Source organism: Capra hircus, chromosome 1 (genome assembly GCF_001704415.2).
Source record: "Capra hircus breed San Clemente chromosome 1, ASM170441v1, whole genome shotgun sequence".
In the NCBI taxonomy this organism is placed as follows: Eukaryota; Metazoa; Chordata; class Mammalia; order Artiodactyla; family Bovidae; genus Capra; species Capra hircus.
The window spans coordinates 64,811,080-64,838,468 of NC_030808.1; the positions used below are offsets into that span (position 1 = coordinate 64,811,080).

At 41.8% G+C, this 27,389-nt stretch overlaps 1 protein-coding gene and 1 long non-coding RNA gene across 4 annotated transcripts in view; both read right to left on the reverse strand.

Annotated features, from left to right (window-relative positions):
• Positions 1,381 to 8,339, reverse strand: LOC108636839. The gene is made up of 3 exons (XR_001918601.1): positions 8,187 to 8,339; positions 6,358 to 6,413; positions 1,381 to 1,680 (listed from the first exon to the last, which is right to left on the reverse strand). It is a non-coding gene; the product is annotated as an uncharacterized LOC108636839 (long non-coding RNA).
• The window catches only part of FSTL1 (follistatin like 1), a 57,890-nt gene continuing 49,078 nt past the window's right edge, over positions 18,578 to 27,389 (reverse strand). For 2 of the 3 annotated variants that reach the window (XM_018043569.1, XM_018043521.1), the window contains exons 10-11: positions 27,068 to 27,144; positions 18,578 to 21,240 (exon numbers count right to left, since the gene is read on the reverse strand). In XM_018043569.1, the coding sequence (XP_017899058.1) occupies positions 21,196 to 21,240; positions 27,068 to 27,144 (122 nt within the window). In that variant the 3' untranslated portion in view covers positions 18,578 to 21,195. The remainder of the gene's footprint in view (positions 21,241 to 27,067; positions 27,145 to 27,389) is intronic. The other variant, XM_018043466.1, reaches the window with a different exon arrangement.

Here is a 27,389-nt window from a genome sequence, read left to right on the forward strand (position 1 = left end):
TATTTTGGGTTTAGTCTGATTTTCTCTAAAAACTTAAGGTAGAAGTTTAGATTATTGATTTGAGAGCTTTCTTCCTTTTTGATATAAGTATTTACAGCAGTAAATTTCCCTCTAAGCACTGATTTATCTGCATCCCATAAGTTTTGGTATTTTATGTTTAATTTTCATTCATGTCAAAGTATTTTCTAGCTTCCTTTAAGATTTCTTTTCAGGCCAATTGGGTTATTTAGGATTGTATTGTTTAATTTCTATATATTTTTTAATTCCCTAAGTTTTATTCTGCTATTCTATTCTAATTCTATCCATTTAAATAAGCTTTGAAAATGTAAAGTGTGAGTTCTCCAACTTTATTCTTCTTTTTGGCTATCCTGTTTCCCTTGAGTTTCCATATGAATTTTATGATCAGTGTGTCAACTTCTGACCAAAACAGAAGCTGACTTTTTGATAGGGATAGTGTTGATGGGCATATAGTGTTGATAGGTTGATAGGCAAAAGATAGCATTGCCATTTTAATGATATTAAGTCTTTTGACCCATGAATATGTGATATCTTTCCATTTATTTAAAGGCATACTTTTAAAAAATATATAAAATAAAATGTAGAAGCCCTGAGGTTAAGTGAATTTGGAGGGGAAAAAGACTGGTGCATGATACACTAGAGAAGTGAAATCAACTTAATATTACTTTTGTTATGTTGTATTGTTGAAGGGTGTAATGACTCATCCACCCTACCTCAAAAAAGATAAAGAGGAGGAAAATGAGGAAGAAAGAGAAAGGAAAGGAAGAAAGACAAAAGAGAGACAGAGGAATGGAGGGAGGGAGAGAATGCAACATGTATTGGCAAGTTAGACAATAAAGACAGAAAATGTTTATCTCATTTAGCGCCTAGCAGGATCCCAGGGACAGAGGAGCCTGGTAGGCTGCCGCTATGGGGTAGCACAGAGTCGGACACGACTGAGGCGACTTAGCAGAAGCAGGTCTTTTGTGACCTCGGCAAGAGGTGCTCAGTGGAGCAACTGTCCAGCAACCAAAGCAGAAATGATTGAGGATTGATAACGATAGTATTTTTCTCATGGCATTACTGTAATAATGAAAAGATTTATGCTAAAAGTTCCTAGCATAGTTCCTGGAACATCGTACACCTAACACTTATTATTTTCATTATATCAATATATTAAAAGGGCTTGTCTTTAAGAGGGTAGGATTATAGACTGTGCCGTTTATGCATTGCTTCTGAGCCATAAAATCACTAATAATGGGCAAAATTTAAAATAAAAATCATGCTCTAAATAAGCTAACCGGGCATAATTGTCTCAATATAAAAAGACAAAAACAAGAAAAGGAAACTCAAAAAAAAAAGCAGATGCTTATTTTACCTTTTATATGTACAGATTATGAAACAATCAGACAATATTGCGAGAGGAAAGAATAATCTTTTTTCCTCCCTATGAGTTTATTGTAACAAACATATTTTTCTAACTAAAGAAAAAATAAAATGTGGAGGAACCATAAGGCTTTAGAGAAAAGGATCAGGTTCATATAGTAACAGTTCAAATAATTAGAACCTGATCTTAAGAAGAAAAGATTAGAAGATTATGTCATTTTGGCCTTAAATATTTAAAGGACCTTTATAAAATCGCTGATTTGCTGTTCATGAGATTCTCCAGGTTGACGATAGAACCTAAGGAGGAAATAATAAAATGGAAGTCATCAGTTAAGACATGAAGATTTCAAAATATCATTTAAAAATTTGTCAGAACTGGACTAGGCAACTGAAGAAGTGTTACTATATAGCCAGGTGCGTGTATGTGTGTGTGTGTGTGTCTGTGTCTGTGTTGTATAGCTATAATAAAAATAATGGTAAATACTAAGAGTTTTTACTTGTCTTCAGTGCTGTTCTAAGGCTTTTCAGGTTTTTTAGTCTACATTTTAATTAGTTATTTATCCTCATGGGAATCCTATTAGGTAAGAAATATTATTATCCACATATAAGTAGGTTTGCTAGGTTTAGTAAATAAAAATTAGGATGCCCAGTTAAATTTAAATTTCTGATAAACAATAATTATTGCCACATACATATGCCAAAAAGAGACGAACTACTTACCTGAAATTTGAATTTAAATGGGTGTCCTATATTTTATCTGGCAACCCTACATTTAATAGATGGGGAAGCTGAAACTCAGAGATGATGGGGAGGGAGCATGCAAACTTCACTGGAAGAAGAGAAAGAAAAAAACTACAGAACTGTCATTCCTGCACATTCTCTGTGCTTCTTTGTAGAAGACAGGGGACTGGAACCATGGGTTTTGGAGATCCCATCCTCACTATGTGGTCACAGTCCTCACCATTGTTCTTTCTTTGGGAAGCCAATTGGAGTCGTTCATCTATTAATTCGAATATCAGTAGAATGCTTAGTCATGCCCCAACATTGGCACTGCACCATGAACCTCAAGATAGATGCAGCTCCTGCCCTGATTCAGTGGACAGGTTAATGGAGAAGACACAGGTTAAATGAGTGAACAGTGCAGAGTGAGGGCAGTTGTTTATGGAGGGAACTGGGTGCAGCAGGGGCATGCCGGCCTTCTCGCCTGGCTGGTGGCTAGGGTAGTGATTCTCCAGGCAGCATCCCCAAACCAGCAACAGTGGCACCACCTGTAAGCTTGCTGGAAATGCAGTTATCTAAGCCCCCTTCATGACCTCCTGATCAAAAACTCTGGGGTAGGTCTAATAATTCGTGTTTTAATAAGGCTTCCAGGTGATTTAAATTCATAGATGTGGAGACTGGCTGCTAGGGGAGGAGAGATGCTCAGAGCATCCTCCACTGTGAGGATGGGGTGCCATCCCTTCAAAACCAGGTGAGGAGGGCAAGGCTCCTGGCTCCTTGCTTATTCCAGGAAAACAAGACTAACTAGACAGACACAGTGAATTAAATATCCTATTTTGAGTTTTTCTTTCCTTTTCTTTCCTTTCGGTTTTCCATAAAACCCAACATTGCGAGCCATGCGGCAGAGCAGTTCTCCCGGGTTCCCTTATCCTACTGCTCTCCACCCGGGTGCCCTTTCCCAATAAAATCTCTTGCTTTGTCAGCACATGTGTCTCCTCAGACAGTTCATTTCTGAGTGTTAGACAAGAGCCCAGTTTCGGGCCCTGGAAGGGGTCCTCCTTCCTGCAACAAATGGCGACTCTGGCGGCACTCTTCTCTGAGACTGACATCCTGACCACTCGGGGTACTCAGGGGCCAGCTTGTCTGCCAATGGACCAGACCCAGTGGCCGCAACTGGGACCCTTTTGTCCCTGGTCTCCTCCTGACGCGGACAACTGGCCAGAGTGCCCCAACCGGTAAGGAACAAGAGACTTTATTGACCTCTCTCCCCTTCCGTCTCTCTTTCCTCTCCTTAACCCTTCCTATCCTTCCCTGTTTTTCTAGTCCCCCAGTCCTGGACGCAGGAATCTGGTCGAAGGGCCCTCACCCTGAGCTGAGGATTGGAGGCTGATCACCTCCACTTGGCAGAGAACTCGAATTCTGGTTCTGGTCTGGTCTGATTTCTGGTAGGGCCGAGTTCCAGTCCTCCCTTCTCTAGAGGCCCAGGGAAAAGTCCCATAACACCTGGGTATCTGTAGGTGCCAAAAGACGTCTGTAAGGTCACCCCTTTCGCTCCTCCTCTCCCGCCTCCTCCCCCTTCTTCTTTCAACCTGGCTTCCTTTCCTCCCTTGAAGTCTTTGATGTTAGTACTTGGATCTGAAGTTCTGTGTCTCTATAGGAGGTTTTCTGAGAGACTGCATTCTTGTATTTAAGGGCTTCCCTGGTGGTGCAGAGGTTAAAGCATCTGCCTGTAATGTGGGAGACCTGGGTTCGATCCCTGGGTCGGGAAGATCCCCTGGAGAAGGAAATGGCAACCCACTCCAGTATTCTTGCCTGGAGAATCCTATGGACGGAGGAGCTTGGTGGGCTACAGTCCACGGGTCACAAAGAGTCGGAGACGACTGAGCGACTTCACTTTCCTTTAAAGGAAAGAAAAGAAGCAGTTGCTTATTCCCCATACTATTAAGCCTTGCCCATGCACTTAGGAGTAGAGGCCTTTGACCCACAATGGCCACAGACTCTCTTCTGAGACACTACGATAAACTATAAATGAGCTGACTTTCAGGGAGTCCTTGTTTCATGTACCCCTAAATTTCAACACTTAAAAAAATTCCTGGAAATGCCTAAAAGGCCCCAAGAGTTTACCTTTCTTCATCTCCTTTCAGTAACTTGTTTGCATACAGCCCTTTAAGATCAGGCTTCTGCCAGTTTTTCTAGTCTCCTGGGTCTCTGTTTTTCAATACAATGGCCATTGCTCATTGCTCTCAGTTTACTGACTCCTTGTGGTTTCTAGATTCTGTTTACTTTTTCATTCTGCCAAGCCTTTGGAGAGACTGTGCCTGAGCTTGGAATGCCTTTCTTGGACTGCCTCATGGACTCTGCTCATCCTTCAAGATTTCGTTCAGACTTCAAGTCCTTCTTAACTCTCCTACTCTCCTTTCTGTTTGTCTGCTATTTCATTCTTTTATCAAATATGTGCAGGGTTACTCTTCTGTGTCAGATATTCTTTTAGGCTTTGGGGATGCAGCAATGAAGGAAATGAATCCCTACCCTCGTGGAGCTCATGCACTAGTAGTGGGGCAAAATAAGCAGGAAATAAATAGATGATTACAATATGTAGTCTGTCACGGTTTGAGTCCATTTGTAAGAAATACAGAGGCAAGCAAAATTAATCCATGCTGTTAGAAGGCAGGATAATGGTTAGCCTTGGAGTGTGGAAGAGGGATCTAACTCTAAAAGCTGGAATATGGGAGGATCTGGAGGTGTTAGTAATGCTCTTTTTCTTGACCCAGATGCTAGTTAAATGGTTTATTCAGTTGGTGAAAATTAATTGAGCTGGACACTTATATGCACTTTACTGTATGTATATTACAAGATAAAATAAATATTTGTGTAGTATATCAGATGGTGAAGAGTTAAATAGAGGAAAGAAAGCAGGGAAGGAAGACTGGGAAGAGGGGAGTAAGGGGTGGGGAGGAGGGTTCCAATTTAAAATAGGCAATCCAGAGAATCAACCCTGAATATTTATTGGAAGGATGATGCTGAAGCTGAAGCTCCAATATTTAGGCCACCTGACGCAAAGAGCTGACTCACTGGAAAAGACCCTCATGTTGGAAAAGATTGAAGGCAAAAGAAGAGGGCAACAGAGGATGACATGGTTGGATAGCATCACTGACTCAATGGATATGAGTTTGAGCAAACTCCAGGAGATAGTGATGGACAGGGAAGCCAGGTGTGCTGCAGTCCATAGGGTTGCAAAGAATCGGATGCATCTTAGTGATCCAGAGAAAAGGAACAATCCAGAGAAAGCCTCACTGATAAGTTAAATTTTAATAAAGATTTGTAGGAGATGAGGGTGCTAGGCCTTGAGATGGGTGAAGGCTGGTGGTTTGAGAGGCAAAAAGGAGGCCAGTGGTTGAAATGGAGAGAATGCAAGGGAAAAGTGTAGGAGAGAGTGTCAGAAAGATAACAGGAGGCTGGACTGTGTGGCACTTTATAGATCATTGTAAGAGTTTTGACTTTGCTCATACTATGGGAAGAGATGGAAAGCTACTGGAGGGTTTTGAACATAGGAATGAAATCATCTGTCTTATATTTTAAAAGTATCTTTCTGGCTGCTTTTGAGAAAAGACCCAAGAGAGGCAAGCATGGGAGCAGGGTGACAGTTGGGAAATTGTAATAATCCAGGAGAAGAAGAAGATGGCTTGGTCCAAGGTGATAGTAGTGGAAGTGGTGAGAAGAGAGTGAGTTAAGTATATATTTTTTAAGGTAAAGCAGATAGAACTTGTTGACAGGCTGGATGATGGGTGAGAAGGACAGGGGGAAGTCAGTGATGACTAAGGTTTTTGCACTGAGCAAGTGAAAGTGTGATATTGCCATTTATAATAATCAGGAAGTCTGGACTTTGGTTTGGGATGAGTTAAGTTAGAGATGTCCATTTCAGACATTTGAGGGGCCAAAGTTGAGTAGGTGGTTGGATATGAAATTTGGGCTTAGAAGTCCAGGACTGAAATGTAAACCTGGGTGTTGTCAACATCGAGATGGTATTTTAAATTATGGGATTAGATGAGCTCACCAAAGGGACACTCATAGAGATGAGTAGAGGTCCAGGGACTGAATCCTGGAACTCTCCAGCATTTATAGGTCAGGAAGGTGAAGAGAAACCAACAAAGGAAGATTAGGAAAAATGGAGAGTAAAGTAGAAGGGAAACTAGAGAAGCGTCATGGCTTGGAAGCCAAGTGAAGAAAATGTCTCAGGGAGAAAGGAGTGATTACCTCTGTCAAAAGCTGCTGAAGCGGCTTCTCTGGTGGTCTAGTGGTTGAGAATCCACCTGCAATGCAGGGGACACAGATTCAATCTCTGCTCTGGGAAGATCCCCCATGCCACAGCAAATAAACCCATGCATCACAACAACTAAAGCCTGTGCACCCAGAGCTTGTGCTCTTCAACAAAAGAAGCCATCCAATGAGAAGCCCGTGCACCACAAGGAAGAGTGGCCCCTGCTCACTGCAACTAGAGAAAGTCCGTGCTCAGCAATGAAGACCCAGCACAGGCAAAAATAGAGAAAGAAATTAAATAAATCTTTTTCGAAAAGCTGCTGATGTGTCAAGTAAGATAAGGACTGAGAACAGATCCCTGGAGAGGGAACATGGAGGACAGTTTGCTTCAAAGGGGAGCAGCAGAGAAATGTGTATAACGGAGAAAGGTACAGGGTCTCATTTTTCTTTTTTTAGATGACGGAAGTAACACTGTGTATGTTGATAATGAACACATGGGCAGGGTAAAGTTGATGATGCAGGAGATGGGGAAGAACTACTGAGTAATGCCTCCGAGTAGGCAGGGGGGATGGGTCTAATGCACATACCTAAGGGTTTGCCTTAGGTAGGATTATGTAAAAGGGTGGACAGAGTATGGGGACAAGAGGAAGGTAGGTAGATACTGTGGTAGTGGGAGCTTGTGGAAATTCTCCTCTGCTTGCTTCTAATTTTCTCAGTGAAACAGGGGACAAATCATCAGGTGACTGTGAGGCTGGAAATGGTGGTGTTGGAGGTTTGAGAAGAAAGAAAGAAATGGTCCACTAAGAGAGCAGGAGGGAATAACCCAAGAAAAGTAACAGGCTTCCTGGGCAGTACTAAAAGCACTTTTGAGCTTGTGGCTGCTGTCTAAGTTTAAAGTGAGAATGCTCAGCACGGTTGTGTTATTCTCTAGCCTCATTCAGTTGCTTGTGTGTAGACACAGACTGGGAGGAGAGTCAGGTTAACCAGATGTTGGGATTTGGCCATGTAAGTATGACAAAGGAAGACAGATGAGAGCTAGAAAATGAAAATAATAATCAATTATGGTATCTAAGCTAGATTAGAGGGTGACGGATGTGAAGCATGGTAAGGACAGTGAAAGAGTGGTAAGATAATTCGGTTTGGGGTCTTAATGGCTTCCTAAGTATTTTAGACTTGGGTACAAGAAATAGTGAGTGAGCTGGAAGGATAGAAGTGGTGGTTGGAGAGTTTCAGTGCTTGAAATTGAGGTAATAAAGTGGTTTGGTTATTGCTAATGACAAAATCTAAGTCCCAACTATGGGGAGGGTGGTTAAAATAAGGTGGAAAACAGGGTCCCTGGAGGAAAGGAGGTTCTGGTCCAAGAAGGTCTATGAATGTATTATACATGAGATAGTAACACCAAGAATTATGGCAGAAGTAATGTTGGCAGCTTGACAAAGCCAGCAACTGAAACCAAGGAATGGTGGTGGGGAGAAATAGAAGACTGGAAGGGTGGTGAGTTACAGTCTAATGGGATGAGATTTTAAACTGAAGTTTACAGAGAGGAAGCGCTTCCCCAGTGGCTCGGCGGTAAAGAATCTGCCTGCCAATGCAGGGGACATAGGAGACTCAGGAGATCTTCCTGACCCAAGCTTTGGGAAATGGCAACCCATTCTGGTATTCTTGCCTGGAAAATCCTATGGACAGAGGAGACTGGCAGGCCACAGTCCATGGGGTCGCAAAGAGTCAGACACGACTGAGTGACTGAGCATGCACACACGCAAGTACGGAGAGGAGGATAGGAGAATGATGTGAAAGCCATAATGAGAATAAAGAAATTCCCTTACCCAGGTGTACAAGGAATGTTCGAAAACCAGCACCACTTGAAAGGCCTATATGGGAAGAAATGTCTTCAGCAGAGTCAAATTTCAGCTGGAGGCAGAAGGTGAGGGAAATGTTAACAGAAGTTGAGAACAGAAGGGGTGTGCTGATGATTGGTAGCAAGTTTCAGAGAACACAGTAGCAGGGTTTCAGAAGTTGGGAATAGGTTGGAAATGGGGTCAATAAAAGGGAGCATAAAGAGCCATGTGGGGCTAAGATGCACTGAAGGCCTTGGTGTATCTTGTATATACGTGCTTAGTCACTCAGTTGTGTCTGACTCTGTGCAGCCCCATGGACTGTATGTAGCCCACCAGGCTCCTCTGCCCACTGGATTTTCCAGGCAAGAATACTCAAGTGGGTTGCCACTTCCTCCTCCAGGGGATTTTCCTGACTCAAGGATTAAACCTAAGTCTCTTGTGTCTCCTGCACTGCAAGCAGATGCTTTACTCGCTGAGCCCCTGGGGAAGCCCAAAGTGTTAGTTGCTCGGTCGTGTCCGACTCTTGGTGACTCCATGGACTGCAGCCCTCCAGGCTCCTCTGTCCATAGAATTCTCCAGACAAGAATACTGGAGCAGGTAGCCATTGCCTTCTCTAGTGGATCTTCCCAGCCCAGGGATCAAACCAGGGTCCTCTGCATTGCAGGCAGATTCTTTGCCATCTGAGCCACCAGGGAAGCCCCAAAGCACAGGCTCAGTAGCTGTGCACGGTCTGAGTTGCTCTGTGGCATGTGGGATCTTCCCAGATCAGGTATCGAACCCATGTCTCTTGCATTGGCAGGTGGATTTTTTTTATCACTGAGCCACCACAGAAGTGGTGGTAAACATAAATTGGGAATCAAACCTGATGAGATTAGATATGGTGGTCTCAAGGCAGACTCTGATGGCCTAGCTGTGATTTAAAGTGTGAGGGTGTTATCAGGAGCACAGAGAGGTCTGAGCTCTCTTCATTCTCTGTGACGGAGGTGTGGAGGCCAGGGTGGAGCAGATTTACCTGGAACACGCGGAACTGGGACTCCCTTTTGATTCTTGTGGGTAACAACATGGAAGTTGGAGAAAGAGAAGGAAAATGGCTTAAATTGTGTATGTTACAACTCAAGAGTGCTCCACGGACATAAGACTCTAAGGTGCCTGGCACCCCTGGAGAAAGGCAGCATGACTGCCCTGGAGAAACACACTCTTTAAAGCACCTCACTGTACGTGCAAACTTACTGCATTGCTGGAATTCAGTATTATTCATCTTGTCATAAGACTTTGAAACCCTCCAACCAATAGGGTTGTTCCTTTTCTCAGGACACCCTGGACATCCTCCCCTGGAATGGTTTCTTTGAGGGCTGCCGCTCTTAGGAGGAACAGAGAACTCATTTTTCACAATTGTTCTTTCCCGTTTGTCTTTCAGGAATGCAATTGTAGCTGAATGCAGGTTTTGCCTCTAATATACAATTGCGGTTTTCTTTTTCACAGGGAGAAAGTATTCCCGTACATATGACTACCATTAAGAGATTTGAATAACATCTGACCAAGGACCAAACTGTCTTTCCTTTAGCCACTGGAGCTCCTGGCTTTCTTTTGTGAACTATATTCTCTTTGCCCTACGTACCTATCTGTCATAAACATAACACATTAGGAGGTAACAGGCCCAGTGTACTGGACTTTGACTAAAACTATAGGAGATCCCCTGTTTTATCTCTTATAGGTCTGTAGATTAATAAAGTCTTGCTTCTTAATGCTCAAAATTCTCCAAGCCAGGCTTCAGTAATACGTGAACCGTGAAATTCCAGATGTTCAAACTGGTTTTAGAAAAGGCAGAGGAACCAGAGATCAAATTGCAAATCTGCTGGATCATTAAAAAGGCAAGAGAGTTTCAGAAAAACATCTATTTCTGCTTTATTGGCTATGCCAAAGCCTTTGACTGTGTGGATCACAATAAACTGTGGAAAATTCTGAGAGAGATGGGAATACCAGACCACCTGACCTGCCTCTTGAGAATCTGTATGCAGGTCAGGAAGCAACAGTTAGAACTGGACATGGAACAACAGACTGGTTCCAAATAGGAAAAGGAGTACGTCAAGGCTGTATATTGTCACCCTGCTTATTTAACTTATATGCAGAGTACATCATGAGAAACGCTGGACTGGAAGAAGCACAAGCTGGAATCAAGATTGCCAGGAGAAACATCAATAACCTCAGATATGCAGATGACACCACCCTTATGGCAGAAAGTGAAGAGGAACTAAAAAGCCTCTTGTTGAAAGTGCAAGTGGAGAGTGAAAAAGTTGGCTTAAAGCTCAACATTCAGAAAACTAAGATCATGGCATCTGGTCCCATCACTCCATGGGAAATAGATGGGGAAATAGTGGAAACAGTGTCAGACTTTATTTTTGGGGGGCTCCAAAATCACTCCAGATGGTGATTGCAGCCATGAAATTAAAAGGCGCTTACTCCTTGGAAGGAAAGTTATGACCAACCTAGATAGCATATTCAAAAGCAGAGACATTACTTTGCTGACTAAGGTCCGTCTAGTCAAGGCTATGGTTTTTCCTGTGGTCATGTATGGATGTGAGAGTTGGACTGTGAAGAAGGCTGAGCACCGAAGAATTGATGCTTTTGAACTGTGGTGTTGGAGAAGACTCTTGAGAGTCCCTTGGACTGCAAGGAGATCCAACCAGTCCATTCTGAAGGAGATCAGCCCTGGGATTTCTTTGGAAGGAATGATGCTAAAGCTGAAGCTCCAGTACTTTGGCCACCTCATGTGAAGAGTTGACTCATTGGAAAAGCCTCTGATGCTGGGAGGAATTGGGGGCAGGAGGAGAAGGGGACGACAGAGGATGAGATGGCTGGATGGCATCACTGACTCGATGGACGTGAGTCTAAGTGAACTTCGGGAGTTGGTGATGGACAGGGAGGCCTGGTGTGCTGCGATTTATGGGGTCGCAAAGAGTAGGACACGATTGAGCGACTGAACTGAACTGAACTGTTTCTTTATCTCTAATTATCTTATTTATAAGATTTACTTTTATTTGATCTCATGCCTCTCACACGTCAAGTTCTCTGAATAAAATTTAACAATCTTTTCTGTGAGATGAAAGATGATTAAAAACCTCATGAATGTTCCGCTCTGTGTATGATTCACTGATGTGGTGCCGCAGTGACAGACGATTTGTTGGAGACTTCAGGGTACAGCAGGTTTTCTCTAAGCCAGAACTTTTGGGTTTTGGTATTGATGTTATTATATGGGCACTTTACCAATACAAAGTTAAGAGAAAGACATCTTCCTAAAGGTGATTATGGACAGGAATGACTATATTTGTAAAAGCCTTCTCTGGCATACCTGAACAAAGGCTATGAAAATCATAGAAAATCAGAGGTGAGGTCAACTCTTGAACTTTTCTGATTTGCCCAGTTGATTTCAGAGCCGCTATTATTCTTAAAATTCACTTTCCAAATCCCTCCTGTCTCTATGCTTTTTGTACAGAATCTCCTCCTTTGTTCCTTTTGGAAGGAGGTGGCGATGTAGGAATCAAGATTAGGTTATGGGAAAGAGGAGGAAAAGGCATGTAAGAGAAAAGGAAACTGAGAAAATCATCCAGGAACCAGAGATCTTAGTTGGCTTAAAACCCAAACGCTTTGAATTACTGGATTCAGTGATAAAATCGTTTTGAAGGGGATAAGACATATATCTGCTTCTAACACCTCCCCATAGAATGCCACAAAAAGGAGGCGCATCAGAGAGGTTTACCCGGCCAAACCTCTGAGGTGTGCACTGGAGGTGGCTGGGGCCCCACGCTGGCTGGTGTGACCCCTGGATGCATCATCTCTGGGGAGACCAAGTTGGACTGGGGGTCATGCTTCAGGGAACTTAGGAGGCCTAGTCTGTACTCACATATCTACTTAAAAGTGAGAAGATATGCAGACAGTTATCAGAACTAAGTAAAAAAAAATATTAATTACTAAACATGCTCAGCAATTACATAGAGAACATTAATGATGAATTAGTGGTTCATACTGATGTAATAATTTTAAAAATGAAGGGAAGGATTATGGCAAGGTAAAATGAGTAAGAGAGGGATGCAGATTTGAATCTCAACTCTGCTCTTTGCTAATTGTGAACTCTTACCTAAGTTCCTTAAACTTTACAAACTGTGTGTTCCTCATCTGTAAAATATCTTTTTCACAAAGTCATTGTGAAAATTTTAAGACTGCATTGTAAAACAGATTAAAATAATTGGTGATAAGGATGGTATTTGATACTTATACAGCACTTTTATGTACCAAAGACTATTTGAAAAAATCACATATAATACCTCACTGAATCCTCGAAAAAAAAAGAAAAAAAAAATGAGGTAGGTACTATCGTTATGCCACTTCAAGAGGAAACTGAGACACAGAGAGGTAAAGAGCAGGGGAGGATCAGGATGTAAACTTAAGATGCCTGGTATTAAACATTACATTATATTGTCTCTCAGTAAGTTATCAATCAGGTTTCTCTGGCGGCTCAGTGGTAAATAATACGCCTGCCAATATGGGAGATGTGGGTTTGATCCCTGGGTCAGCAACATCTCCTGGAGAAGGAAAATGGCAACCTACTCCAGTACTCTTTCTGGGTAATCCCATGAACAGAGAGGAGCCTGGTGGTCCACCCTTTGGCAGGGTCACAGAAGGGTCGGAAACAACTTAGTGACTACACAACAACACAACAAAGTTATCAACACAACAGCAACAAAGTTATCAGTCACAACAAGAACAGTGTTGTTATGACACAGGTCAGTTAGCAAGCAGCTGAAACATGAGATTAAAAATGGCATTTACAGAAGACAAAGAATATGTAAACTTATAAACGGTACTGGCTACCTGGTTTAACTGTGGAGTCTGGTGGAAGAATTTTTAAGCAGGCATTTTGTTTTGCGTTGTCACTGCTCCTTGGAAAATGACAAATTCTGCTAACTTAGATAATTTAAGAGGCTAGGCCTACAAGGATAAAGTCCCTTCTCTTCTGTAGGACAAAATTTCCTTTCAAATGTTTCATCCTCCTGACAATTGTGTATGGGTTTCCTGGTTAAATATTTTATTTTTATCCATTAACAATCTTGTCTCTTATTTTCCTGGCAATACATTCTTTTTACAGGTCCTAACATTATCAAGTTTCCTAAGTTTCTTACCTGACCATGGCAAGTCAGTTAAGACCTATGTGTTCCAGGGGTCATGATCTGGGTGCATTTCCTGTTCCTATTTCCTAAATTTATTTAACCTGTTTTCCAGCAAGTTGTGTTACTTCCCTTCATACATTCATGGTGGTTCCTTCTCAGTTTTGACCTGTCAATAGAATCCTTACAACCACTGCCCGTCTAACTTTCTACATGATGTATTTTCATGTATGAATTCAACCCATTGTACCATTCTTCTAACTGTGTACACTTTTTGTTAATGATGCCATAAGGAAGCAGGAGAAATACATATATCTAGAATTTCTCAAAAAAGATTCTCTGTCTTTATTATGGACTTTCCCAACTCAACACTGTCTTTTTTTTCCCTCATTTGATGTATTCTCCATAGACCATCTTGTCTGTACAAAGGAATACTATCTCTATACTTTTCCAAAATATTTATCTCTAGTCCAGATCTCTTCCCAAACCTTCCTATTCAACTACTCACAAGATCTCTCCAAACTCAGACTCAACCTGTACAAAACTGAATTCATCTCCCATTCCTTCCTCCCTTCCCCAGCCAGTGGGTTTCTCCTGCTCTCTTACCAAACCCAGGAAATGGCACTTTTCCCACCAAGTCATCCAAGTTGGAACCTTAGGGTCATTCTTGACCATTGTCTCCTCAACTCCCATAGCCAGTCATTAGCCAGCTCTTGTCAGTGTTACCTCCTTAGCCTTCTATTAGGTCCCCAATGCCATTATCTTAATTCAAGTCACCATTATTTCTCATCTCATTCCTGAAGTAACTTTCTAATTAATTGATCTACTACTGCCAGATCTTGCCACCCTCACAACAAACGGCTAATAACAATTTATGAAGAACTATTACAAACCAGTATGAAAAAGGCCAACAATCAATAGAAAATGAATGAAGGGAATGAAAGAGAAGAACAAGGACCAATAATTCATGGAAAGATGTTCAATCTCACATAAGGAATAATATATTAAATTAATTAAAAATAAGGCAACAACACTGGTTATAACTGTGATTTCTTTCCCTTTAGAAAACAAGTATTCAGCTTTTTCCAGACTTTACCATGCAAGAACTCCTGGAATTCTTGAGCTAAGGAGTAACATAATCAAAGAAGAGCTTTAGGAAGGTACGGGTTGAGGGCACTGGAATAGTAGAAAGGGAAGAACTAGGAGCAGAGATAAGTTAAGAGGCTATTGCTGTCAGTCATTGAGAAGAAGGTCTGAATTAGAATAAAAATAGAAATAATAACGTGCTTAGTTTAAGGGATGTGTCGACTCACAGCTTTAGTCATAGATATATTCATTTATATGGTTTCATGTAAATATATATTGTTTTTGCAAGGAGAGAGAAATTTACATAAATAGATGTGCATTTCTCTGTGTTATCTTTGTTTTTCACTGTCTGTGACTGTATCATTTACTTTTTTATTCAGCAAATACTTACTGAGCCCTGATTTTGTACAAAGCAATGTTCCAGGTACCACAGTAGAACATGAACATGAATCAAACACAAATCCAATGCTTGAGGAGCTTACAGACTAGAAAGAGAAAACACATTTGTCAAATAGCTAAAATGCAAATTAGTGAAGTGATAAGTACCATAAAGTTAGAAAGTTCAGAAGAGGAAGTCATTACCTTAGCCGGAGAGATAAGGGAGAAGATGGCATTTGAATTTGGTTTTAAGGAATTAAGAGGATGATGGAGTTACCATATGATCCAGCAATCCCACTTCTGAGCATATATCTGGAGAAAAGTCTAACTTGGAAAGATACATGCACCCATAGCTGCACCATTCACAATCACCAAGATGTGGAAGCTACCTAAATGCCCACTGACACGTGAATGGATAAAGATGTGGCATACACACACACACACACACACACACACACACACACACATATCCATACAATGGAATATTACCCAGCCATAAAAAAGAATGCAATAATGCCATTTGCAGTAACATGGATGGACCTAGAGGTTATCATACCAGGTGAAGTAAGACAGAGAAAAACAAATATCATATGATATCACTTATATATGGAATCTAAAAAATGATACAAATAAATTTTTTTCCAAAACAGAAAAAAAAATAAGGCAATGAGTTACCATTTTTTGCTCTATTAGAAGCCCACAGTGCTTGCAAAAATTTTGGAAAATATACACATTCAGTATATGTATTTTTGGTGCAATTGTAAGTAAACGCATACAAACTTCAATGAAGGACAATTGGCAATTATAAACAAATCTGTAGTGTACACACCCTATAAGAGGATACATTTTTTCACTGTATTTTGACATGATTTGAATTTTGTGTTACTATGTGCATATATTAGCTTTTCAATAAGAAATGTGTTAAATAATTGTAAAAAAATGAAATCCCATTGACAGGAAGACTTCTCATTCAGACAGTAACATGGTACTTCCTAGTTACATCATGCATCAGCCTTTAGCAGCAATAGCCCAGGGTTTACTCTCTTCATGTCTTCCATCTATGCTAGATTTACTCCAGGAGGGTATCTGCTTAGATTTCTCATTCAAATGATTTCTTTTTTTACTCCCTCCTTCCCCTTATTTTAGAAATATTTTAAGAGGATCAATGGGAACTTGATACAGGCACTCTGAAACTAAATTTAATCAAAATAATTTGTTCTAATAAAAAAAACCCTCATAATATATTTTGATTATAGGTTGCTTACTTTCTCAATTATGCTACTTTCAGGCTATTTTAATTCATTCTCATTTCCAGAACACAGGCAGCGTATAATAGGAGGAAAAGTGTTTGCAGAGCACACATGTAGAAGATTGAGAGAAGCCAACCAGTATTTAAACGGTTGTGGACAAGGTATCTGTCATATTTGGCTTAAGAATTCTGAGAATGAAAGTTTACAGAATCGAACTGTGATTAATAAGATCACTAATTTGTAGCAATAACACAACCAGAGATAACATTTTAGTATCTTATTAGTGTTTGAGTAATACCTCAAGTCCAATCAAGGTGACCTGCTTAGAGAAGCAAGACTTCACACATTATGAATATAATTCAGTTCAGTTCAGTTCAGTTGCTCAGTCGTGTCCGACTCTTTGTGACCCCATGAGCTGCAGCATGCCAGGCCTCCCTGTCCATCACCAACTCCCAGAGCCCACCCAAACTGATGTCCATTGAATCAGTGATGCAATCCAACCATCCCATCCTCTGTCGTCCCCTTCTCCTGCCCTCAATCTTCTGCACCATCAGGGTCTTTTCAAATGAGTCAGCTCTTCACATGAGAGGGCCAAAGTACTGGAGTTTTAGCTTTAACATCATTCCTTCCAAAGAACACCCAGGACTGATCTCCTTTAGGACGGACTGGTTGGATTTCCTTGCAGTCCAACAGACTTTCAAGAGTCTTCTCCAACACCACAGTTCAAACGCATCAATTCTTCGGTGCTCAGCTTTCTTTATAGTCCAACTCTCACATCCATACATGACCACTGGAAAAACCATAGCCTTGACTAGATGGACTTTTGTTGGTAAAGTAATGTCTCTGCTTTTAAATATGCTATCTACGTTGGTCATAACTTTCCTTCCAAGGAGTAAGCGTCTTTTAATTTCATGACTGCAATCACCATCTGCAGTGATTTTGGAGCCCCCCCCAAAATAAAGTCTCTCACTGTTTCCCCATCAATTTCCCATGAAGTGATGGGACCAGATGCCATGATCTTAGTTTTCTGAATGTTGAGCTTTAAGCCCACTTTTTCACTCTCCTCCTTCAATTTCATCAAAAGGCTCTCTAGTTCTGCTTCACTTTCTGCCATAAGGGTGGTGTCATCTGCATATCTGAGGTTATTGATATTTCTCCCGGCAATCTTGATTCCACCTTGTGCGTCTTCCAGCCCAGCGCTTCTCATGATGTATTCTGCATAGAAGTTAAATAAGCAGGGTGACAATATACAGCCTTGACCTACTCCTTTTTCTATTTGGAACTAGTCTGTTGTTCCATGTCCAGTTCTAACTGTTGCTTCCTGACCTGCATATAGGTTTCTCAAGAGGCACGTCAGGTAGTCTGCTATTCCCACTTCTTTCAGAATTTTCCACAGTTTATTGTGATCCACACAGTCAAAGGCTTTGACATTGTCAATAAAGCAGAAATAGATGTTTTTCTGGAACTCTCTTGCTTTTTCCATGATCCAGCAGATGTTGGCAATTTGATCTCTGGTTCCTCTGCCTTTTCTAAAACCAGCTTGAACATCTGGAAGTTCACAGTTCACGTATTGCTGAAGCCTGGCTTGGAGAATTTTGAACATGACTTTACTAGCATGTGAGGTGAATGCAATTGTGCAGTAGTTTGAGCATTCTTTGGCATTGCCTTTCTATGACTATAATTAAGACAGCTTAAACCTCATCATCTGTAATGTGCTCTTCTGGAAGACAGAATTAATGGTCATGGGGAGTGAATGATACCTGTAAGAATCATTTGGACAGGCAGTTGGAAAATAAGTATTGGTTATATGTCTCCAAGATGGTATTGATCAGACAACATGCAGTCCACTTGGAAATGTTTACTCCATGGGATGCACGTGTATCAGGTAAATAGCCACTAAGGTTAGTCAACCAGATCTTCACAAGCTTCCTGTGCCACCTTCCCAGGTTTGTTTCACTTCTCATACAAGTTTACCTGTAATCAGCCTTCAGTCTCATCAGATTCTTGGCAGCTTTAGGAGTCATTTAGTTTAATCTCTTCTAAAATGGAATGTTCCCAGACTTCTCATCACTTCTTATCCACACCCACCATCAGTGATTTATTTTTTTACATAAACTTATCAGTCCATGAGCAAACTTTCCTGCCTACAGCTTTAGTCCCAAGACTAGGATAAACTTTTCAGGCCTCTTGAAACTCAAATTCACTTTTATAAGGTAAATGGTTAATGTTTTTATAATTTTTATAATGTTTCTCTCTCTTGCTCCATGTTCAATCATGTCTGATTCTTTGCGATGCTTTGGACTACAGCCCGCCAGACTCCTCTGTCCATGGAATTTCTCAGGCAAGAAAACTGGAATGGGTTACCATTTCCTATGTCAGGGGATCTTCCCGACCCAGGGATTGAACTTGCATCTCCTGCACTGCAGACATTTACCACTGAGCCATTGGGAAGCCCTCTCACAACTTTATTTGGCCTTAATTGAGGGGAAGGAAAATGACACAGTTATTGTTTTAATTTCTTTATTTATCAATAGTATCCAAAAAAAGAATCAAGAGTTACAAAAACAAGTTAAATGCAATATGGAAGCCTACTAAATACAAATACATTTCACAAACACACAGGCAACAGAAACCTGTCCAAATTTGCTTCTTGAAATTTGACTATTTAAAAACATAAATGTAAAGGAAAGACATTCAGACTGGTCCAGATGGTCTTATTAGCAGGTGGAGGAGCCCTGCTTTCCAAAAACAATGATGGAGTCCAGAGCCATGGCATGTGAGAAGGTTTCCATGGACACTGAATCTTAACAGATGCTATAATGTCTTTATAAAAACCATAGACACACAGAGAAAGCCCAAGGAAGCTTGCAGTCTAAGCCCTGTGCTTTTAGAGAGCTGGAGGAACTGAACCTGATTTAATTCTGTTTATTTGCTCCATGCAAAGCTCTATGCAAGACTCCCCAAACTAGGCTATTTAGCAGCTTTCTGTGAATGATCATCATCACGTGACTCTATGGTGCCGACAGTAGTTCCCTATTTACAGGAGGAATGCAGGTTAGGTCTTGGGACTTCAACATCGCAGGGTAGGGTCATCTTGGATGGCAGCCACTGACCTAAAGGTAACAGGTGAGGAGACATTCTGCCTTCTTGCTTTAAACAGACTGGTACTCCCGCCCTCTCTTCTGGTGTCCAAGGGCTGGCAAAACTTGGTCAAGATGTGCTGTTGGGAGCTCTCCAAGGCACTTTGACAGGGAGGTGCATTTCAAACTGTATAAGTTGGGTTGGAAGAGAGCTTTTAAGTGGGATGATTTACAAAAAATCCGAATTCTAAACAAAGTGGAATGTTCTTCTTTCAAAGGAGAAAAAGGAAACCTGGTTAGAAGGAATTCCATTTTCAGCGCAACTTTCTAAGAGTTGCCTGTGCAATACAGCCCTCAGGATTTCCCTCTGGTGGTCTGTAATCTGCTTTCTGAAAATGAGATCTTATGTCAAGTTTTTAATTTTGTTACTCCAAATGCATCTTAAACATGGTATTGAGTGGGGTTAATTATCACAGGGGTCAAAAGACACAGAAATGACTGACTTCTCTCCAGTCACACTTCTAGGATTTGATTCCACTTTTTTTCCCTGTCTTAAAATGTAAACCTTCTTTCCCCCTTATCTTTGAAGGGAGATTCATTTCTCTTCCCAACAAGGTTAAAGATGAACTGTAAAAGCGAAGACAAAGAAGTGGTTCTCTTTCTCACTCTCTTCCTGGGCAGGCTTTACTTGAGGGCTCTACATCATAGCACGACCTGTGGGGCCATTCAGACCAAGGTCAAATTTGTCATCTTGTTTTTGGTCCTCTGATTCTTACATAAAAACAAGGTTTCATTTATCCTAAGGAGGAGAAAAATCACATTTTCTCCTTCTGGACCTATTACCAGAATCACAGAATTTACAGTTCCTCAAATCAATAGTTTAATGCATTCCTACCTGTTCACTGAGGAAACTAAGGCCCAGAAATAGGAAGAGATGGGCCAGAGTCACTCTCCTACTTAGTGCAGGATCAATGAGCATATTGATAGGCCGGGAACATCTAAGTCTTGCTTAGCTGCGCTTGTCTCCATTCTTTGGAATACTGATTTGTATGGCTCTATCAGAATAAATGAAAACAAGTTAGCATTTTGGATCTTAAAGGCTTTGTGTGGGGATACTTCTCATGGCTTCTGTCTGAGGCACCCCCTGCTCCTCTGGCAGACTGCAGACCCACTGGAAACCACAGGAGAATTCCAGGCTGCATGTGGCAGGGTGGGGGGATGTCTGGGTGATAGCAGTCTCTGCACAAGGAAGAACCCCAAACTCTCCCATCTCTGAAATGCAGGACTAATGAAAAATAATTACAAAAGCTTAATTTCTAGTTAAGAAAATAAAATATTAAACAACAACAATAATATAATGATAATAATTGAAGAATGAAATCAACTTGCCAAAAAAAGTTTACAGAAAAATAGCACCTTTGGTAAAAAGTATTTTAAAAATTTGGTTAGATCTCTAAGGGGCTCAAACTCTCCAAGTATCTGCATCATTTGGGGGCACCCTCTCTCAGACACTGGGGAACTAGCAGGATGGCCGTGTATCTAGAGCCAGTGGCTGGGGCCTTGAGGAGAAGCACAGATGCTAGAGGTCTGTTATGCTGATGGTGGCAGGAAGGGCTGGAAGCAGAATGCAGTCTTCTTCACTGAGTTTTCCAATTCCCTCCTCTGGGACAGCCTGCTCAGCTCTCTCTCACTGCCTGCACTCCCTGCAGCATGTTCACAGCTGTGCTATACTCAGAAGGGTTCCAGATCTGGGTCCACTCTCCCAACCCTGATGCAGTTTCCTTACTTGCCTCTGGCCCCTGAGCACCACTGACAGCTTCTCCCAAAACACTCCTAGAAATGAAGGCTCTGGCCTTTCCCCTCCTAGCCAGCTATCCCCATTTCCTTTATTGCAGAACAAATAGACAAAATAAAACTCATTGCTATATAAGCAAATACAGGTGATTTGGCGGTTGTAGCAGACACTTGCATATACTGGACTCAGCGCTGAAATTGAAGAGAAGGTGCCAGGCTCTGGACACCATTCCCAGATGCCTCCTCATTAGATCTCTTTGGTGCTCACTCTCTTGGATTTTTCAGCTGTTTCCTTTGAAAGGCAAGAGAAAATAAACATTATGAAATATTAAAAATTATTGGCATTTATCTGAGAGTGAAAAAGTTGGCTTACAGCTCAACATTCAGAAAACTAAGATTATGGCATCTGGTCCCATCACTTCATGGGAAATAGATGGGGAAACAATGGAAACAGTGTCAGACTTTATTTTGGGGGGCTCCAAAATCACTGCAGATGGTAACTGCAACCATGAAATTAAAAGACGCTTACTCCTTGGAAGGAAAGCTATGACCAACATGGACAGCATATTAAAAAGCAGAGACATTACTTTGTCAACAAAGGTCCGTCTAGTCAAGGCTATGGTTTTTCCAGTGGTCATGTATGGATGTGAGAGTTGGACTGTGAAGAAAGCTGAGCACCAAAGAACTGAAGCTTTTGAATTGTGGTGTTGGAGAAGACTCTTGAGAGTCCCTTGGATTGCAAGGAAATCCAACCAGTCCACCTAAAGGAGATCAGTCCTGGGTGTTCATTGGAAGGAGTGATGCTAAAGCTGAAACTCCAGTACTTTGGCCACCTCATGCGAAGAGTTGACTCATTGGAAAAGACCCTGATGCTGGGAGGGATTGGGGGCAGGAGGAGAAGGGGACGACAGAGGATGAGATGGCTGGATGACATCACCGACTCGATGGACGTGAGTCTAGATGAACTCCGGGAGTTGGTGATGGACAGGCAGGCCTGGCGTGCTGCAATTCATGGGGCCACAAAGATTCGGACATGACTGAGCGACTGAACTGAACTGATCTAGTCTTCAAGGCCAGCACTGACAGAAACATGCTCATGTTCAAGTTTAGTTCTGTTTACTTGTCTGTCTCCTCCACAGATGATGAACAACTTGAGGGCAAGGATCATGTCTTACCATGACATAGTTGCATAGGACCGTGGCTAAATTAAGAGCCGACTCTAAACTCCTATGAAACAGCAAGGTCAGACATTATATTCATTTGAAAAATGAAGAAAAGGATGCTACATGGAAGTGCTACAAAATGTTTTGAATCCAAATTTAGAGAAGCATTGAGAGCGACAGGCTCTGGAGGCAGACTGCCTGAGCTTGAATCATGGCTGTGCAACTTTCTGGGGGACTTTGAGCATTATTATGAAACCTTCTGTGCCTCAATGTCTTCAACTACAAAATAAGGGTAATAAAGTAAATACTACCTCTTCTAACAGTGGCAAATGTCTCCAAAGAAGACATTCTTACAGCCAGGAAGCATATAAGAAGATGCTCAACATCATTAATCATTAGGGAAATGAAAATCAAAATACAATGAGATGTCATCTCACACGCACTAGGATGTCTAACAAAAAATAACCACAGTGACAAATGATGGTGAGTTTGTGGAGAAATTGGAATATGACTGGTTACGATATAAAACAGTATAGTCACTTTGGAAAACAGTCTGGCAGTTTATCAAAAGATTAAACACAAAGTTACCCTGTGATCCAGCAATCCCACTCCTTAGGTACATACACAAGAGAACTGAAAACATATGTCCACACAGAAACTTGTATAAGAATGTTTACAGCAGTATCATTCATCATAGCCAAAAAGCAGAAGCAAACTAAATATATACCAACTGATGAATGGATATACAAAATGTGGTCTATCTATCCATGCAATGTTCTTTATTCCTAAAAAGGAATGAAGTCTTGATTCACACTACAATAAGGATAAACCTTAAAAACATTACACTAAATGAAAAAAGTCAGACAGAAAATGCCATATATTGTACAATTCCAATTATTTGTGTCCATAATAGGCAAATCTACAGAAACAGAAAGTATAATAGTGGTTGCCATGGGCTGGGAGAGGAGAGAATGTAAGTGACTTCTAATGGGTTTGGTGTTTCTTTGGGGCATGATGAAAATGATCTGCAAATAGACAGTGGTAATGGCTGACAATCTTGTGAATATATTAGAAACCATCTGATTGTATACTTTTAGAAGGGTGAGTTTTATGGTACGTGAATCACATCTCAATAAAAAATTAAATAGGGAATAAAAGACAGTGTTTGGCATCTGGTAGGCACCGTCAGTGCCCCATCCACAGCCCTTGTCTGCAACATTTCAGTACACCGGCCTGGCTTCTTACTGCCAGGCCCTGCATCTTCTTGCCTGCGGCTTTCTCTGGCTGCTGAAGCCCGCTCTGCCCACACGCGCTGACAGGCCAGAAAGGCCAGGGAATTCATGTTTGCTGGTGGCGGCTCTCAGCCAGTGGCTGCTGGGAGCTCATGCAGGCACAGCCCGGCTCCCTGCCCCCTGCGCACTGGAACTGTTCCCAGAGTTCTGTGACAGGACTAAGCTCCACTTGCCCCCAGTGGTAATGTGCCAGAATACACACTCATTATTTCTTCCCTCCTTGGGCTCACTTCCCAACTCCCCTTCTGGTGTTTCTTGGGGACTTCCTCCCAAATAAACTGTTTGTACTTGAGTTCTTACCTTAGTGTCTGCTTCTGAGGCAACTGACGTAAAACGGACAGACTAAATAATGTTAGCTATTATAACTCACTCCCCACTGTCTACTCTGATCATTTTCCACCCTAGATGAAAGGAATTCCTATTAAGTGCTTTTTGCTTTTGTGGGTTTATACTAATCTGGAAGCTCAAGGCTGCTGAAATATGAAAAAGCCAAGGACTAGGAGCTTTTGCATCTGTTTAAAAACTGACATGAGGTTTCTACACTATCAGTGACAAAATACACATGAAAAACCATTAATAAATATGAGCAATTACTATTAATACAAATAATTCTTGATTCTCAAGTCACATATTTCATCTCAATAGTTCCTGTAAGCATTACATTGCTTAAAAACTTATATGTCAGAGAGAAGGCTTGTATTACCAGACCCAGTTTACAGACAGATGATTCAAGGAGCAATATCCTTTGTTAGGACTACAGGTAACCAGTGGAAAGACAGTCCTAGGAGTCTAGGTCATTTAGGTTTTCTCTCTAGGCCCTCAGTAACATATGTCAGTGAATCACTAATCTGCTAAGAATCTTCTTGCCAAGAAGGGCTTCAAGTTAATGACATAGAACCTGAACAGAATTCTTGTTATCCTCTCAGGTCTCTAGGAAACAGAATCTCTATCTCAGGCTATTCCAGCCAGCTTGGCATTTAACAAATCCTTTCTGCTACGGTCTAAATCCACTAATTTCATGCTCACTGAGAGCCAATTATACAGCAGTGTTTATAAGTTCATAAGTGAAAGTTGCTCAGTCAGACTCTTTGTGACCCCATGGACTATACAGTCCATGGAATTCTCCAGGCCAGAATACTGGAGTGGGTAGCCTCTCCCTTCTCCAGGGGATCTTCCCAACCCAGGGATCAAACCCAGGTCTCCTGCATTGCAGGTAGATTCTTTACCACCTGAGTCACCAGGGAAGCCTAAGAATACTGGAGTGGGTAGCCTATCCCTTCTGCAGTGGATCTTCCCAACCCAGGAATCGAACCAGGGTCTCTTGCATTGCAGGCGGATTCTTTACCAACTGAGCTACCAGGGAAGCCCATTATACAGCAGGCCCTGTACTAAATGCAGGGCTACACTGGTGAGCAGGTCACAGAGCCTGCTCTCAAGGAGCTCACAGTCTTGGGTCTGGGCACTGGTCATGACAAGAAATAGGAATGCTTCTTTGAGTACAGTTCAGTTCAGTCGCTCAGTCATGTCCAACTCCTTGCGACCCCATGAATCGCAGCACGCCAGGCCTCCCTGTCCATCACCAACTCCCGAAGTTCACTCAGACTCACGTCCATCGAGACAGTGATGCCATCCAGCCATCTCATCCTCTGTCGTCCCCTTCTCCTCCTGCCCCCAATCCCTCCCAGCATCAGACTCTTTTCCAATGAGTCAACTCTTGGCATGAGGTGGCCAAAGTACTGGAGTTTCAGCTTTAGTATCATTCCTTCCAAAGAAATCCCAGGGTTGATCTCCTTCAGAATGGACTGGTTGGATCTCCTTGCAGTCCAAGGGATTCTCAAGAGTCTTCTCCAACACCACAGTTCAAAAGCATCAATTCTTCAGCGCTCAGCCTTCTTCACAGTTCAACTCTCACATCCATACATGACTACTGGAAAAACCATAGCCTTGACTAGATGGACTTTAGTTGGCAAAGTAATGTCTCTGCTTTTGAATATGCTATCTAGATTGATCATAACTTTTCTTCCAAGGAGTAAGCGTCTTTTAATTTCATGGCTGCAGTCACCATCTGTAGTGATTTTGGAGCCTCCAAAAATAAAGTCTGACACTGTTTCCACTCTTTCCCCATCTATTTCACATGAAGTGATGGGCCCTGATGCCATGATCTTCATTTTCTGAATGTTGAGCTTTAAGCCAACTTTTTTTACTCTCCTCTTTCACTTTCATCAAGAGGCTTTTCAGTTCCTCTTCACTTTCTGCCATAAGGGTGGTGTCATCTGCATAGCTGAGGTTATTGATATTTCTCCCTGCAATCTTGATTCCAGCTTGTGTTTCTTCCAGTCCAGTGTTTCTCATGATGTATTCTGCATATAAGTTAAATAAGCAGGGTGACAATATACAGCCTTGACCTACTCCTTTTCCTATTTGGAACCAGTCTGTCGTTCCATGTCCAGTTCTAACTGTTGCTTCCTGACCTGCATACAGGTTTCTCAAGAGGCAGGTCAGGTGGTCTGGTATTCCCATCTCTCTCAGAATTTTCCACAGTTTATTGTGATCCACACAGTCAAAGGCTTTGGCATAGTCAATAAAGCAGAAATAGATGTTTTTCTGGAACTCTTTTGCTTTTTCCATGATCCAGCAGATGTTGGCAATTTGATCTCTGGTTCCTCTGCCTTTTCTAAAACCAGCTTGAACATCAGGAAGTTCACGGCTCACATATTGCTGAAGCCTGGCTTGGAGAATTTTGAGCATTACTTTACTAGTGTGTGAGATGAGTGCAATCGTGCGGTAGTTTGAGCATTCTTTGGCATTGCCTTTCTTTGGGATTGGAATGAAAACTGACCTTTTCCAGTCCTGTGGCCACTGCTGAGTTTTCCAAATTTGCTGGCATATTGAGTGCAGCACTTTCACAGCATCATCTTTCAGGATTTGAAATAGCTCAACTGGAATTCCATCACCTCCACTAGCTTTGTTTATAGTGATGCTTTCTAAGGCCCACTTGACTTCACATTCCAGGATGTCTGGCTCTAGATGAGTGATCACACCATCGTGTTTATCCGGGTCATGAAGATCTTTTTTGTACAGTTCTTCTGTGTATTCTTGCCACCTCTTCTTAATATCTTCTGCTTCTGTTAGGTCCATACCATTTCTGTCCTTTATTGAGCCCATCTTTGCATGAAATGTTCCCTTGGTATCTCTAATTTTCTTGAAGAGATCTCTAGCCTCCTATTCTGTTCTTTTCCTCTATTTCTTTGCATTGATCGCTGAAGAAGGCTTTATTATCTCTTCTTGCTGTTCTTTGGAATTCTGCATTCAGATGCTTATATCTTTCCTTTTCTCCTTTGCTTTTCCCTTCTCTTCTTTTTACAGCTATTTGTAAGGCCTCCTGCTTATTTGCAAACCATCACCCACCTGATTCTAACTTATAAAGCAATTTACCAACTTGTAATCTACACCTGCTGGGGCATATTGGCTCCACAAGGACTCCATCAGGGAACTATCTATATCATGATCTGCATGGCACAGGTATATAGGTGTGTCGTTCAGGACCTACTGTATGCAACAGAGCACATGTCCTTGGTCACCTGGGGCATTAGGCAGTGTCTGAGTGGAGGACGGGCCTGGTGGTGACAGGGCTACCTGAACCAGCACGGAGGTTGCAACTTACCTGGTGCTTTTGAAGCTCCTGGACATACCTAGTCATTTCCTCCTCTGCCTGGGTCTGGGCCCCCTTCTGATTCTTTCCTATAAGAAGAATCAAGGCTCAGAGCAGTGGTGGCTGGGGGAAGCCTGTTAGAGATCCCTCCAATATCTACCTTTTAGGCTCTCAATTTCATCTCTCATTTAACTTATGGAAAGAGAAATGAAATACCCACATTTCTCTGAATATAAAGTATCCCAGGGAAATGGGACACCTCCAAAGTAACATGCTTGGGTAGTAAGTGACTGGGCCAGGGCTCAAATCTAGGCTAAGTGGGGAGGGTATGAGC